Source organism: Colletotrichum destructivum, chromosome 3, assembly GCF_034447905.1.
Source record: "Colletotrichum destructivum chromosome 3, complete sequence".
Lineage (NCBI taxonomy): Eukaryota > Fungi > Ascomycota > Sordariomycetes > Glomerellales > Glomerellaceae > Colletotrichum > Colletotrichum destructivum.
In genome coordinates, this window is record NC_085898.1 from 745,738 (window position 1) to 760,933 (window position 15,196).

Here is a 15,196-nt window from a genome sequence, read left to right on the forward strand (position 1 = left end):
TCCTTTGGCATGGGTGTTTTGATCTCGACAACCCCCTAAAACTCCTATCATCAACAACATGCATTATCTCACTTTGTTCTACGTGGCCGTTGCCACCATGGCTGCAACATCGCAAGCATCCGGCTCGTCTCATCGGAAGAAGGCGCCGTGTCTGCGCGACGACGAGGCTCTGCACATCGCCAATCGGTGGCTCAGCATCTTCTCGACCGGCGGCGTCTCGGGCAAAGCTGAAGTGGCAAAGATAGTCTCGAAGGACCTCGTGAGCGCCGACGACACCTTTGGCCCGCCGACATTCGGCATCGACGCCTTCTGGGAAGCCATCACCCCGCCGGCCAACTCGCCCCGGACCACGACGAACGTGACGCAGTCCACCAACTTTCTCATCCACACCTGCGACCAGATCGCGTTTAACTGGCAGTACCGAGGAGTGACGACTGGGTTTAACTCGTAAGTCCGATCCCGGAGGTCTTGGTGGATAAATGATCTGGAAAACTGACATCGTCTGTAGGACCGTCCCAGCAGGAACGTCTGTAGCCTTCACGGGCAACGACATCATTCAGGTCGATCTGAAGACAAGGTTGATATCCAACGCTACCTCAAGCGGCCAATGGATCCTACTGGCTCAACAGCTGGGAGGAAGAAGTTGCGGTGTTTAGGGATTTGCCGTCGGGTGATTACTTCAAGTCCCTTTGCTTCCAGGGCGAGTCTACCTTGCTATATGCAGAATGCCAACTGCCTAGCCGAAATTGTAGCAAAGCATCAGACGGTAGTAATACGAAAGAGATGTTCAAATGGCTATGTAACTTTCCTTCGGAAACCGTCTGTTCGGCTTGTGGTTCTCTTTCGTGAGTATGACCATCAATCGGTAGCATGGCTTGTCATGTGATAGATAGAGCGCCTCTTTGACGCTATTTCAGTAACTGTATCAATGACTTGATCGGCAGTCAGCATCTAATTTATCCAAAGGGAGTGATTACGGTGTGATTGCAAGTTGGCTATTTACTATAACTTTCCAAGCGATTTTACAAGATGCAGATGCGATGGTCCTAAATACCTTGGTTCTGTTCGTAGCTTTTTTGACTATATTCCCACTCTATGATTTCTTTCCTGTCCTATATCGGAGTTCAAGAAACGCCAATATTGTTCCTGTCTAACTACCATAGGTTCGATGGCCTGAGAGTGCTAAAGTTGGTGATTGTTGGCTTGTACTGGAGAAGTGACCGGCAAGAAATGATTCAACGAGGCACTCCAAGAAAGTTCAAGATGATTCCTGAAATCGAAACACCAAGTTCAAAATCACAATATATGCCAATGGTAGCGCTATGATGCAAACTTCCGGCCTTCAAGTCAAGAACAGTCATTAGGCACGTTGTTTGATCCAGCACACATGCAAAGCGAGGAGCAGCGGTTGTCATCACTGAGACGATTGATCTTGGCGCGACTGGTCAATTCAACACCATCAACCGGTTATCTCACTCCGACACAGTTGATGTCTTGTCCGGCTGGCATTACACGCAATGAATGTTGACTTGGACGATGGTTTTGGCAAGTAGTTCAGCTTTCTAGGTTCCGCATGTATTCTTGCCGGAACTCATGACAAGCAAAAGACTTTGTTCTATGCCATCTACTCAAACGAAAACCTGGATCTGTTCCAAGAAACCACTTGAAAAATAAAAGCGCTTCAAATTATCATCATGAAACCGCAACGCCACGAACGCTAATATTATGCTATGCTTCCCATCCCCGACACGCAGCACCGGATTCCTGACTCTGAGACCCGTGCTTACTCAAAAGAGGGGCGAGTCGGTCTCGTCGACGATCTGCACCTTGATGCTGCCGTTGCGGTAGTCCGAGGCGAGGGTGAGGGCGTCGACGGCCCTCTCGAGCGGGAACGTGTGCGAGATGAGGCTCTTGAGGTCGAGGATGCCGCTGCTCAGACAAGCGATGCCGGCGGGCCACGTGTCGCGGTACCTGTTGATGAACTCTAGCTTGATCTGTTTTTGATATACACCCAGTCAGTGCTCTGTTTGTTTAACCCCCCCACCTCCAAAAGCCCTCCGAAAACCGGGTGTGGTTTGACGACTTACCTCGGCTAGAGAGATGTGCATGAAGGGCAGGTTGTTCATGATCTCGCGGCCGACGCCGATGACCATGACGGTGCCGCCGCGGCGGACGGTGAAGGCCGCCGTGCAGATGCTGCTCTCGACGCCTGTACACTCGAGCACGGTCCGCGGCGCGCTGTACTCGTCGTCGCCGAAGAGCCGGCGGATGGCTCTGCCGTTGCCCTCGTTGCCGAGGGCCGGGTCGATCCGGTAGGTGAGGACACTCGGGACGAGGGACTTCGCGAAGGCGAGGCGCGACGGCTCGATGTCGGTGATGACGAGCGGGTGGGCGCCTGACGCGCGGGCGGCGGCGAGGGTGACGAGGCCGATGGGCCCGGCGCCGCAGACGACGGCGCCGACGCCAAGGGCGAGGCCGGCGGTGCGGATTCCGTGCATGCCGACGCTGAGGGGCTCGAGGAGGGCGCCCTCGGCGTATGAGATGTTGTCGGGGAGTCTGGAGGGGATCGTCAGCACAAGTTGCAAACGCATTTGCACACGCGAGGTCGGTGACTGGATCCCTGGTCTGCCGGGACTGATATTAGAACCTACTTGTGAAGCCACTTGGCCGGGTGGCACTTGTAGCGTTGAATGGTGCCGTGGTACGGGTAGACGCCGGCGAACTGGACGTCCTCGCAGAGGTTGTAGCGGCCATCGGTGCAGAGGAAGCACTCGCCGCAGGGCACGCCGGGTTCGATGGCGACGCGGTCGCCGGGCTTGAGGTTCTTGACGCCCTCGCCGCAGCGGATGACGACGCCGGCGGCCTCGTGGCCGATGATGCAGTCGCCCTCGAAGACGAGCGAGCCGATGCGGCCCGTCTTCCAGAAGTGGATGTCGGATCTGGAGAGGTTATTGATGTTAGTCGTGTCGTTGGGTCTGGACCGAGAGAGAGAGCGAGAGAAAGAGAGGAAGACAGGAAGACAGGAAGTGAGAAAGAGGAGAAGTCAGAGAGAGAGAGAGAGAGAGAGACAGATAACTCACCCGCAAACTCCCGTCGCCTTGACATGGACCAACGCCTCTCCCCGTTTGGGTGCCAGGACCGGCGCCTCCTCCGCCTTGAGCTGGTGGTCGGCCGTGACGACGAGGGAGGGATTCGGCAGCGGCGCATCGAGGGTCTCTTGGTCGGCCGCGGCGGCGACTTGGGCGGCGCGCTGCTTCAACTCCGTCACGGCGATGCAGCAGCCGTTGGTCTTTGCGGGCGCGACGCCGTTCACGGGCGCCTCTGGTGCTACTGTTACGGCGACCATGTTGAAGTCTTGTGCTGCGTTGCGGGTTGCGTGTTGACCTGCCGAGGAGGGGGGGGGGACTTGGACGGGGAGGATGACTTCAACGAGACAACTCAAGGATTGCGAGGGCCGTCAAGTGGTTTAGAGTGAAGTTCGCCGCGCAACAAAAGAACGAGAGATGGGGATATCAGCTGCCAAGCGGAAGAGATGTTAAGAAGAGAAAATGGTGTTGACTGGTCCGGCAGAATCCGTTGAGAAAGGTCTCTCCTCCGGTTCGCATGCGCGCCGTCCCGTCAAACAAACAATTCCAATCCGTCGTGTGATTTCCATCCCCCTCCCCTCCTCGGAAGACGACCATGTCCAGATTCTACATAGTTAGCCACTGTTCCGGAGAAATCTGGGCATATGCGGGGAACAGGCTGGGCGTGTCAAGCTTCCCTTTTTGATCCTTTCGACATTTATGATTACCCAATTAGGAAATGTTAAGCACTGTGGACGTTCTAGACTCGGCCAGTGTGCCGGGGGAAGATGCCGGCGGGGGCCTTTTTTTCTGTCCGTCCAGTTCTTTGGGCCCCCGGGTTCCGGGAGGCGGGACATGGTTCCTGGACCGAGTTCCGGGCTTGTGTGAGTGCTTCGAGTAGGAGACAGATGGACTATCCAAACTTATTCAAAGTCGATGGATGGTAACTGAAGTTGTAAGGACATAATGACGGGTAAACAAACAGAGCTCGGATGCACAACAGATCAGATGGATGGTCTAGGTAGGGTGTTGCAGTAGGGAATAATCTCATCAATTCGTGACAGCTTTGAACCCGTCCAAGCTATCTATCTGTCCATCCATACCATTTTCCTGTCCTTCTCCCCGTAGTCTATATTCGTTGACACAGTCCGTATCCTCTTCAGCCCGTCTATAACATGGCATACATAGTCTTTCCAAACAGTATACTGAGCTTTAAGCGAAGATGCGCAGGGGACGCTGGGGCAGGTAGAAGCCCGGGTCGTTGAAGCGCAGGCCGAGGTCGAGGTCCGAGATGGCCTCGAGTTCCTTGGGCGTCAGGTCGAAGCCGTTGACCTCGAGGTTCTGCTTGAGGCGGTGCTGGCTGTTGCTCTTGGGAATGACGGCGACGCCGCGCTGCGTGGCCCAGCGGAGCAGCGTCTGGGCCGGCGTGACGCCGTGCCGGGCGGCGATGTCCTTGACGGCGTCGACCTCGAACAGGCCCTTGGCGTCGACGGCGCGCTTGTTGGAGATCTCGAGGAAGGACTGGGGGCCAAAGGACGAGTAGGCCGTGACGGCGATCTTGTTCTCCTGGGCCATGGCGATGAGGTCGGGCTGGACGAGGTACGGGTGGTGCTCGATCTGGAGCGAAGAGATGGGGTGGCGGGCGTAGGACTGGATGTCGTAGAGCGACTGGGCCTGGAAGTTGGAGACGCCGATGGACTTGGCGATGCCCTCGTCGACGAGCGTCTCCATGCACTCCCACGTCTCGCGGATCGGCACGTGGTCGGGCTCGACGATGGTGCCCTCCTTGTCCATCCACCAGCACTACGGTTTGGTTGTCTGGTGTTAGTTGGGTCTTTGGCTCTCGGGTATTATATCATCGAGATTCCAAACGGGGTCCTCTAATTGCAACTCACGGGAAACTCGTTGACGGCCGGGTCAATGTACTTGAGGGCGACGGGGAAGTGGATGAGGAACAGGTCGATGTAGCCCAGACCCCAGGCCTCGTTCTGCTTCTTGGCCATGGCGACGGCGTGCTCCTTGCGGTGGTAGTTGTTCCACAGCTTGGTCGTGATGAAGACGTCCTCGCGCTTGACGAGCCCGTCGGCGATGGCGCGGCGGACACCCTCGCCGGCCTCCTTTTCGTTCTGGTAGTCGTAGGCGCCGTCGAAGAGGCGGTAACCGGTCTTGATGGCCTGGATGGGGTTAGTATGTGCTTTCTCTCTGTCTGTGTCTGCCTCTCTCTCCATCTCTCTCTCTCTGAGGTCGGTAACCTGGAGCTCTGGCTACGGTACTCACATTGTAAACGGTGTCGGCGCAAGCCTCGCGGGGAACCTTCCACAGGCCGAAGCCCACGAGGGGCATCTCACGGCCGGAAGCGAGGGTGATAGTGTCCTTGCCCATTATGAAGGTTGATAAAAAGATTTGGGGAGGGGGGTATATACGAAATGGAGAGAGAGAGGGAGAGAGCAGTGAAAGAGAGACAAAGTCGCGTTGATGATGGATGAGCGAAGATTGTTCAACAATGACGAGCTCCGAGTTCTAATACTTCCGGCATCAAGTTTCCCTTTTTCTTCAGTTGTCGACAACCCCGCCCTCGTTCCGTTGCACTTTTTTCCCTCTCTCTCTCTCTCTCCTCGCCGGACTCAATTTCTCAATTATCGGCATGGAGGGGTTGACAACAGATGGGGTGAAGCTTACCGTATCTGGTAACGTTTAGCACCCGCAGGCAGAAAAGGGAGGCATCCCCGCGCTTAGCGGCCCCCTGTTTGACTCGTGTTGGATGACAGGGGGGGGGGGGGGGTATTCTGTGAGGGGCAATGAGGGCCTGCTGCAGACACAATGGACTTCGCCGTGGAGCATTGTGATTTGATGCCACAGACTGGGGAGTGTCGTTCAGTAAGAAGTGACTCTAGCTAGAGACAACTGGTCATAGCAACCAACGAGTTGAGACTTGTCAACGAGGCGTAAATCAAATCAACATGGCAGAGTGAGATTATGAACACGAAAGGATATATCAAGTCTTCCTTCACGTCACTATTAACGCTTATCCAGAACCGTCATCGGATCAGTTGAGTTGAACCCCAGGTTGCCCCGAGTTGTCCCCTGTTCCACACACACACATATCCCACCCATCTTCTCCAACGAAGCTCTGGACTGGCCTCCCCCGGCATCGCTCTCCCAAGCCGCGGCTCTCCCCCCCCCGGAGTCCTCCACTATTTGTTGGAGACTTCTTTTCGCCTTCCCAATCTGACAAAAATACCCCCTCCCTCTCCCTCTCCCGCAATGGGTGCCCGAGGGACACACACACATACACACGCACGCACATACACACGGCCGCAACAGCAATAGATAGGCGCTGGCCCTTTGAGATGACGGCGGACGACACGGATGCAGTATCAGGAAGCGGCGGTGGTACCGGCAGTGCTGCTGGTGCCGGGGCGGCGAGACAGCGGCACAAGAGGACGCGGACCGGGTGTCTAAAGTGTCGCATCCGACGGCGCAAATGTGAGTTTTCTCCTCGGTAGTTTCTTTTCTTTTTTAGTCTTGTAATCTTGCTTTATCCTCATGATTTGAGACCCACCGTTGTGTGTATCATTGTCTCATTCTACAGCGGGGGGGAAAAGGAGGCACATCTCACTTCCCGGTGGCCGCGGCTGTCTTTTGACGGAAAAGCACAACTCGAACGAAGCTGATCATGTCCATCTTCAACCACCACAGGCGACGAAGGCAAACCGCAGTGCCAACGCTGTATCGACGGCAACTTTGAGTGCCAGTACGGCCCCCGGCTGACGTTCCTGAACAAGAACGCCTTGACCGTGTCGCCGTCACCAAAGGCCGCGGACGCAGCAGCAGCAGCAGCAGCAACGCCCAAATACTCAAGACTCCAGGTGAGCAGACCCCCTCGAATGTTCTCACTCAGTCATGATCAGTAGAGGTTCTCCGTCCCCTAGTAGCTCATGCCCTATCGTCCCAGTTTGTCGGCCCGGGAACTTCAAAACAGAACCCCAAGGGCTTCGTATCATCGTCGTCGTCATCCTCTCCTCCTCCACCGCAGAGGCCTCCAGACCCAACCGTCGCGACCGAGATATCACACACGCCAGCCTCTCTACCGCCGTCGCAGACACCCACACCGACAGTCTTTTCCTTCCAAGCGAACCTGCAATCCCCGGATCATCCCCCGAAACTGCTGCCCCTGGAACCGAGTCTGGCGCCCACATCTCACAACTCGCCGCCACCGCCGCCGCCACTCGTCACGCAATGGCGGGCACGAAGCATCGGCAGCATCGACAGCATCAGCCACGAGAGCCTCGCCTCGCCAGTGGGGAAGCTCGATATCTCGGTGCAGACGCCGGGCCGGTCTCTGAACAACGACGCCGCGTATGAGACGGCGCTCGACGTTTTGCTGTCCCTGGGCAACGAGGGTACGGGCACAGGCACGGCGCCGTCGCCGGGTCACGGATCCGGGCCGTATGCTGTTGGTGGTGGTGGTGGTGGTGGTGGTAATGGCGGCGACGGAACAGGGGTCAGTCCCCAGGACATCATGTCCATCTCGCCCGCTTCGACGAGGGAGAGGAGAGTGTCTGCGGTGGCACAGGCGGCGTACGCCCCGATACCGTCTGGCATCCCTCAAGACCGGCTGCTGCAGTTGTTGCGGCACTTTCGATATCAGGTCGCGCCGTGGGTAGGTTGGAAGCCTCTCTGAGAACTTTGTGTGTGTAGATATATTACTGACATCGCCCTCTCAGCTTGACTTGTGCGACATGAGCCAGACGTTCGGTCTCTATGTCCCTCGACTTGCCATTGAGGACGAGCGCGTTCTTCACTGCCTCCTGGCCGTGGCGGCCGTGGCTCAACAGGCCGAGACGCGGACGCTTCTCGACGACGTCGAGTACCTCAAGTCTCTTGCTGCGGCGAGCCCTGTATATCCCGAGGGTGTGACCATCAGCGATGGCCATCTAGCCCACTTGACGCTGTGGACGGCGTGCCAGTTCACGTCCAATATCCCGGACGGATGGCAGAGTCTGTCCATGACGATGGGGGACGGTTTCTGGAGCGCAGCACTGGCTGAAGCAACCCCCAAGACACTTTCGATTCTGTCTGTACTAATACGATTCGGTAAGAATCTCTCATCATCCAACCCCCGAAAGGTCGAAAGGCCCAAAAAAGTGCGAAGCTAATCCTCACTTACAAGAACTCGCAGCCGCCCTCGTGACCGGCGCCCCTATTCACATCCCCGAGCATCTACACCACCACAGCTACAACCCGATATCCCAGCAATACACCTCCTCCCCGATCGCCGAATCCATCTTCCAATGCACCATCGAGCCGCTCCTCCTCTGCGCTCAGGTCGTGAATCTCTGCGCCGGCAGCCCTCCTCCGCGACCACGACGACCACCACCACCACCCACAGACCTCGGAGACCATCACCCGCCTCCGTCCCCCGTCCAACGCTGGACGCAGCTCAGCGACGCCCTGGCCGCCTGGTACGCCGAGAGAGCGCAGGAGTTCCGGCCCATGGTCGAGATGGACGGCGACGAGAGCCTGTTCCCCGTCCTCCTCTTCACCAACGGCGCCGCCGTGCTGGCGAACCAGCTGTACCACACCGCCATGCTGTTGCTGCTGCAGAACCGGCCGCGCACACTGCAAGCGACGGCGTCCAAGAAGTCGTCTTCCTCGTCGTCGTCACCACTATGGCACGCCCGGCGCGTGTGCGGCATCGCACTGAACAATGACCGGCGCGACAGCTGGGATCTCTGCCTCGTCGCGTCGCTGTACCTCGCGGCGCAGCGGATGACGTACGAGCCGCAGCAGAGGGCCGTCCTCGGCTGCTTCGACCGCGTGAGGGCGTTGACGGGCTGGGACGTCGACGGGTTCGCGGCGAGGGCGCGAGAGGACTGGGGGTTGATGATGTAGGGGTCGAGACATGGTCTCTCTCTCTCTCTCTCTGTGTGTGTGTGTCGTGGAAGACGATAATCAGTGGGACCCAAAGACGATATATATACAGATAGGCGTGTATGTAGACCATCATCACCCGGCCCTCAGCTCCTTGCGGACTTTGTACCCCCAGGCGGCCTCGAGGTCGTCGATCCTCCAACAGGTGCCCCATCCCGTGACGGCCTCGATGCTGCGGATGAGCCGCACCAGCAGCGCGTGCTCCGACCGGTGGCTCAGCAGCCGGCCGGCAACCCAAAGTGGCTGGATGGCGTTGTTGAGGCAGCCCTGGTGCGGGTTCGCGAGCGAGATGCCGCAGATGCGCTTGGCGTGCCAGACGGCCGAGCCCGCCGTGACGCCGCCTCCGCCGCCGCCACCCAGCTTGAGGTTCAGGGGAAGCGGCGGCCGCGGCATCGATCCGAGGAGCAGCGTGCAGGCCGTGTGGTACAGCTGGTTCGACGAGATGGCCGCCCAGTGCAGGAAGAGGATCTGCGGGAACGGGCTGCCCGGGATGCTCTGGACGGGCAGCAGCTCCGGGGGCCGGTCCCTCGTCCACGCCTGGAGGTCCTCCCAGAGCCGGACCCAGCGGTCCGTCAGCTCCTCGGGGCTGCTGCCGTCGGGGTCGCCGAGTTCGAAGTGGCGCGTCCTGTCGGCCACGAGCTCGCAGACCTTGGCGCAGAGGTAGACGGCGTAGTTGGCGTGCATGTCCGGGGTGCCGGACTGGCCGAAGAGCTCGCGGGCCTCGTTGTGGGAGGCGCCGCTCGGTAGCCACTTGGAAGGCGTGAGGAGGGTGCTCTCGGTGCCGTCCGAGATGAGGGCGCCGCAGAGATCTATATAGATAACAAGTAGTCAGCGAGATGCAAGACGGTTGAGGTAGACACAGGTTACGAGTAAGAAGTCATGAGTAACAAGCCATGAGAAACAAGCCAAAAGCCGTAGGTCAGATTTATACACACCCATCCTGGCATAACACCAAAACACGGCCTGCAACAGCCCGCCGCTGAAGCCGTGGACGTAGAACGAGTCGAACAGCGCGGCGCACCCCTCGAGGTGCTTCCGCCAGTCCTGCGCGCTGGCCGACATCATCTCGAGGCAGCACAGGATCGTGCAGATGGGGATAATTTTCTGGTCGCGGGACTGCAGCAGCGGCGTCAGGAGCCGGATGGCCTCCTGGTACAGCTCGAGGCTGTCGAAGGAGGTCTGCTTGCCCGCCTCCTTGCGCTCCATCTGGCGCGCCGAGAGGGCGAGGACGGCGTAGAGGAGCGCCGGCGAGCCGCGGGCTAGGACGGGCACTTGTATGCCGAACGCGCGGTCACTGTCGAACATGTCGAGCTGGTAGCGTGAGTATAAGCTGGGGTTGAGTTGGAGTGAGATGCATTTATGTGTGTGTATACATATCTGCATGGAGATGTATGGAGATGTGTGATTGCTTACCCAGGGCGCAACCTCGCCGACGTAGTTCTTGAGATACTCCAGCCTCCGGCCAGTACCGAGGATCTGGCCGGCCTGCCGCCGCGCGGTGCCCTCGTCGCCCAAAATGGTCCCCGGGGCCGCGAAGCCGCCGGCCGAGAACCCCCCTTCGGCGGCCTCGGGCGTTCCCTCCCGCGTCGGGGCGGCCGTCTGGGCCGTGTTGAAGATGAGGCATCGCAGCTCCTCCTGGTAGGCCAGGTAGCCGGGGTCCGTGACGAACTCGTCCAGCCGCCACGACTCGGCCGGCGACGTCGAGGCCTCGGAGGAGAGGTGCTGCGAGGGCGTCGGGGCGCCAAGGCCCCAGGTTGAGGGCGCTGGCGTCCCCGGTGTGAGGTGAGAATGGGAGTGAGAGTAGGAGTGAGATTGAGGATGAGAGTGAGAGTGAGACTGAGCCTGAGTCTGAGATTCAGACTGAGAGTGCAAGCCGGAGCCGGAGGTCTCGGGGTCTTCGAGAGGCGCCGTGACCGTTGTTGAGTCGCCGGTGGTTGTCGGCGAGAGCATGGTGATGGCAGGATATCTCGCTGGCACCCAAGTCTCTCATCAAGATACAAGTGTTAACAGGCTGATGCTTCAGCATGCGGACTGTGGTGAGATGCCGCCTCCAAATTCCTTGGATCCGAAGGTTTCGGGAGGTCATGCGGAGAGAAAAAGAGGATCGTCGTGTGGAGTCTTTGGGGGGTCGGTCTTTGGGGCAAATGGAGCCTCTGGAGCACCCAACTCTTGGGGCAAATGCCCGTCCAATAGCACCCTGAACCCCTTGATGGATGCTGGTCCAGGCTCAGGTGGGAAAGGCGCATGAGTGCTGCGGGGAGGGGTCTGCGGGGAAGATCCAAGCAAGGGAATCGGGGTTGGGGGTCGGTAGTTGTGGTTATCTACGTACGGGTTGAAGGTCTACCAATGTCTTGTGTTGGAAGGGCTATCACAAGGTTGTAATAGGGAAGATAGTCGATCATCAAGACCTTTCATCAAGCAAGATCCGGTTGTATACCTAAGGATATCCTGAAGTCCTGTTACTTTGAAACGACAAAAGCACGGCGGGTTGATGGATTTTGATGTCCGTATTCCGAGTTATGGCTCTGGATTTCGTTGACTGAACGCGAATTCGAAAACATCATTACACACATGGTATCTGTGTTTGACAAAGCTGTAGCCATGAAGCTTGCGACCGCAAGCTCCAGAATACAAGACGAAGCCAAAGTCGTCGGGTGTGCCCAACTCGGCCTCGACTCCTCCGGGCCGGCGGGGTGTCGACCTCGGGGTCTCGGTGCTGAGGTCACCGGCCGCGGGGCTCTGGAACCTTGGGTCGCAGAAGACAGCCAAATTGTAACTGATTTAACCCCTCGCTTTCACAAACCTGCTGCTCCTGGAGTTGGGACCAGGACATGGCTCAACGGTATAAGACGAGCGTATGCCCTTTTATCGTGTCTTGAACGCGCAGAATTCACAAAGTACTCATGATGCCGTCCCTTCACGTCTCGTCCCTCCGTTTCGAGCACCATCCAACCGGGCTCGGCGTCTCCTCCCCAACACCGCGCCTCTCGTGGCACGTAACATCGGACTCTATCCCCAAGAACTGGCAGCAGACGTCCTACCTCCTTGAGATTACTCGTGGCTCCAATCAACCCCAGACGTTCCAAGTAGACGGCAGCAGCACCACGCTCGTCCCTTGGCCCGACTCCCCGCTGGTATCGGCGGAAACCGCCTCGGTCCGCGTCAAATCCAACGGCTCATCTGATGATGGGCAGTTAGACACAGAATGGTCCAATCCGGCCACAGTGGAGGCCGGCCTCTTCTCGCAGGGTGAATGGACGGCGACACCCATCACGGCGCCCCCACGCTCGGCCTCTCACGCCGACGAACGGGGAATCCGGCCGGTCCGGTTCCGCAGGACGTTCGACGCCCCCGAAACGGCCGGAAAAGGCCGTGTCAGACTCTACATCACGGCGCTCGGCATATACGAAGCTTACCTGAACGGCAACCGTATCGGTGACGAGTGCCTCGCCCCGGGGTGGACGGCGTACCAGCACCGCATCCAGTACCAGGTGTTCGACGTGGCATCCCTGCTGAAGCCAGGCCAGACGAACGTCTTATCAGTGGAGGTGAGCGAGGGATGGTATGCCGGCCGTGTTCTTTGGGGAGAGGGCCTCACTTGCTTCTACGGAGACCGCATCGGCGTCCTGGCGCAGCTCGATATACTGAGTGACGACACCACATCAGTTCCGGCTTTTCGACTCACCACAGACGGTTCCTGGGAGTGTCATGCCTCGCCCATCGTCGCCAGCGGCATCTACGACGGCGAGACATACGACCTCGGACTCGAAGTCACGGACTGGCACCACGACAACACGACCCGGTGGTCCGCCGTCGAGACCCTTCCGTTCCCCAAGTCCTCCCTCGTCGCATCCTCCTGCCCGCCAGTACGCATCACAGAGACGGTCAAGCCAGTCCAGATATCTACCGATGCCGCGGGCAAGACGCTCGTCGACTTTGGCCAGAACCTCGTCGGGAAGCTCGTCGTCCACTCCCTCCAGAAGCCAGACGGCCACCGCCTGACGATCCGGCATGCCGAGGTCCTCGAAAACGGCGTCCTCGGCGTCCGACCGCTCCGCGCGGCCAAGGCCACAGACACCGTCATCTTCGGCGGCGGCGGACTCCGTCTGCGAGACTGGTCCCCCCATTTCACGTACCACGGCTTCCGCTACGTCGAGCTCGACGGCTGGGCGGCGGACGAGGTGACGCGGGACTCCCTCTCGGCCGTCGTCATGCACACCGACATGGCGCGGACGGGCTTCTTCTCGTGCTCCGACGACGCCGTCAACGCGCTGCACCGCAACGTCGTCTGGAGCATGCGCGGCAACTTCGTCTCCATCCCGACCGACTGCCCCCAGCGCGACGAGCGCCTCGGCTGGACCGGCGACATCCAGGTCTTCAGCCCGACGGCCTCGTTCCTGTACGACTGCGCCGGCATGCTGGGCAACTGGATGCGGGACGTGGTGCTCGACCAGCGGGACGCCGGCGGCGTCGTCCCGCTCGTCGTGCCCAACGTCATGAGGGACGGGCCGTGGCCCTCCGTGCCGCAGGCCGTCTGGGATGACGTCGTCGTCCTCGTGCCCTGGACCCTGTACAAGTGGTTCGGCGACGCCGGTGTCCTCCGGGAGACGTACCCCGGCATGCGAGACTACCTCCGGTCCGTCCAGCGGAGCGAGGACGGCCTCTGGGACCCGGACCTGTGGCAGCTCGGCGACTGGCTCGACCCCAACGCGCCGCCGGCCGAGCCGGGCCTCGCCAGAACGGACGGCACTCTCGTGGCGGACGCGTACCTCGTCTACGTCACGGACGTCGTCTCCCGGATCGCTGGCGTCCTCGGCCTCGCCGCCGACGCCGAGGACCTTGCGGCCGAGCACGTACGCCTCAAGCAGCTCTTCCGGGATAAGTACATGACGAAGGCAGGGTTCGTCGTCGCCGACTCCCAGACGGCGCTCGCGCTGGCGCTGCTCTTCGACCTGCACGAGACCCCGGCCCAGCGGACCGCGGCGGCGGCGCGGCTCGCGCGGCTGGTGCGGTACGCCAAGTTCCGGGTGTCGACGGGCTTCGCGGGCACGCCCGTGGTGCTGCACGCGCTCTCGGAGACGGGCCACGCGCAGGTGGCGTACCGCATGCTGCTCGAGACCGGATGCCCGTCGTGGCTGTACCCCGTCGTCCGGATGGGGGCGACGACGGTGTGGGAGCGGTGGGACAGCATGATGGAGGACGGCACGGTGAACCCGGGGGAGATGACGAGCTTCAACCACTACGCGCTCGGCAGCGTCGCGAACTGGATGCACGCGGGGATCGCGGGGTTGGCGCCGCTGGAGGCCGGGTGGAAGAAGTTCCGGGTGCGGCCGCGGCCGGGAGGGGGGCTGAAGCACGCCGAGGCCGAGTTCCGGAGCCCGAACGGGACGGTGAAGAGCCGATGGGAGGTGAGGGCGGGGGATCGGTTCGTGGTGGAGGTGACGGTGCCGTTGAACGCCGCCGCCGTCGTTTCCATGCCGGACGAGAGCGAGGAGACGGTTGGATCGGGGACTTATACGTTTGAGGGCGGTCTTGGGTCTGAGGTGAAGGAGTGGCCGCCCGAGGCTTTGTTGACTCAGTTTGGGTTGTAAGGGTTTGGGTTGACTGACTTGGTTCGAGTTGTGAGCAGGTCGGTTATGTTGGCTCTGTTTAGAGCATCGCATTGCAGGCTGTGAAACGATAACAGATGGCAGAGTTTAGTACAGGTAAAGCTGTCTAACTCCCTGGAGCCATAAATCGAGTCGGGGTTGTGTGAAGTTGTCCCAACGCACGCACGCAAGTCAAAGGTTGAGTAAGGATTGTAAGCAAACAGCCGGCTTAAGCTCCAAGTGTTTCTGCTAGGCTCTCTCAGACTTTGAGCATCTAGGCTCTGCAATCTCAGGAGTCGATTCGCAGTTTCGCAAAATTTGTCTAGATGAATGCATGCATGCGGTTGGTTATGGGCGAATGCCAACAACGGGTCCATTTCCGTGTCTTGGTGTGGTAAGACGGGCATCAACACCCCCGGACGCACCAGCAGTGAAGACGACTCATCTACGTAACCAGCAATGGCATCATTTCGTCCCGCTGTGGCGTGTTCATGGTTCTGACTGTCTGTCTGTCTGTCTTTACCATCTTCTTGTCAGCCGTGACACGAGAAGCAAGTTGCCGAAAACCGTTTCTCGCTCCGTTTCCGGGATACATAACATAGCAAAGCA

General features: G+C 59.4%; 6 protein-coding genes across 6 annotated transcripts; 3 read left to right on the plus strand and 3 right to left on the minus strand.

The window, feature by feature from the left end:
* Positions 1-58: 58 nt before the first annotated feature.
* Positions 59-656, plus strand: CDEST_04302 (uncharacterized protein; the record flags this gene model as incomplete). The annotated part of the gene is made up of 2 exons (XM_062920461.1): positions 59-447; positions 509-656. 2 exons carry the CDS (start codon positions 59-61, stop codon positions 654-656), a joined length of 537 nt encoding a protein of 178 aa, XP_062776512.1.
* A 942-nt stretch (positions 657-1,598) lies between these two features.
* CDEST_04303 (Putative alcohol dehydrogenase, zinc-type, GroES-like superfamily, NAD(P)-binding domain superfamily) lies at positions 1,599-3,659 on the minus strand. Its single transcript, XM_062920462.1, has 4 exons — positions 3,081-3,659; positions 2,652-2,939; positions 2,088-2,556; positions 1,599-1,994 (listed from the first exon to the last, which is right to left on the minus strand). Exons 1-4 carry the CDS (start codon positions 3,344-3,346, stop codon positions 1,788-1,790), a joined length of 1,230 nt encoding a protein of 409 aa, XP_062776513.1. The 5' UTR covers positions 3,347-3,659; the 3' UTR covers positions 1,599-1,787.
* A 443-nt stretch (positions 3,660-4,102) lies between these two features.
* CDEST_04304 (Putative aldo/keto reductase, aldo-keto reductase, NADP-dependent oxidoreductase) lies at positions 4,103-5,605 on the minus strand. The gene is made up of 3 exons (XM_062920463.1): positions 5,343-5,605; positions 4,961-5,239; positions 4,103-4,868 (listed from the first exon to the last, which is right to left on the minus strand). The coding sequence occupies exons 1-3, from the start codon at positions 5,445-5,447 to the stop codon at positions 4,278-4,280; spliced, it is 975 nt and encodes a 324-aa protein (XP_062776514.1). The 5' UTR covers positions 5,448-5,605; the 3' UTR covers positions 4,103-4,277.
* Positions 5,606-6,415: 810 nt separating this feature from the next.
* CDEST_04305 (Putative zn(2)Cys(6) fungal-type DNA-binding domain-containing protein) lies at positions 6,416-8,960 on the plus strand (the record flags this gene model as incomplete). The annotated part of the gene is made up of 5 exons (XM_062920464.1): positions 6,416-6,551; positions 6,765-6,934; positions 7,021-7,728; positions 7,793-8,162; positions 8,239-8,960. 5 exons carry the CDS (start codon positions 6,416-6,418, stop codon positions 8,958-8,960), a joined length of 2,106 nt encoding a protein of 701 aa, XP_062776515.1.
* Positions 8,961-8,993: 33 nt separating this feature from the next.
* CDEST_04306 (Putative fungal transcription factor) lies at positions 8,994-11,122 on the minus strand. Its single transcript, XM_062920465.1, has 3 exons — positions 10,413-11,122; positions 9,935-10,310; positions 8,994-9,808 (listed from the first exon to the last, which is right to left on the minus strand). Exons 1-3 carry the CDS (start codon positions 10,947-10,949, stop codon positions 9,075-9,077), a joined length of 1,647 nt encoding a protein of 548 aa, XP_062776516.1. The 5' UTR covers positions 10,950-11,122; the 3' UTR covers positions 8,994-9,074.
* A 783-nt stretch (positions 11,123-11,905) lies between these two features.
* Positions 11,906-14,590, plus strand: CDEST_04307 (Putative alpha-L-rhamnosidase, concanavalin-like domain, six-hairpin glycosidase superfamily; the record flags this gene model as incomplete). Its single annotated transcript, XM_062920466.1, has 1 exon — positions 11,906-14,590. One exon carries the CDS (start codon positions 11,906-11,908, stop codon positions 14,588-14,590), a length of 2,685 nt encoding a protein of 894 aa, XP_062776517.1.
* Between the last annotated feature and the right edge of the window lie 606 nt (positions 14,591-15,196).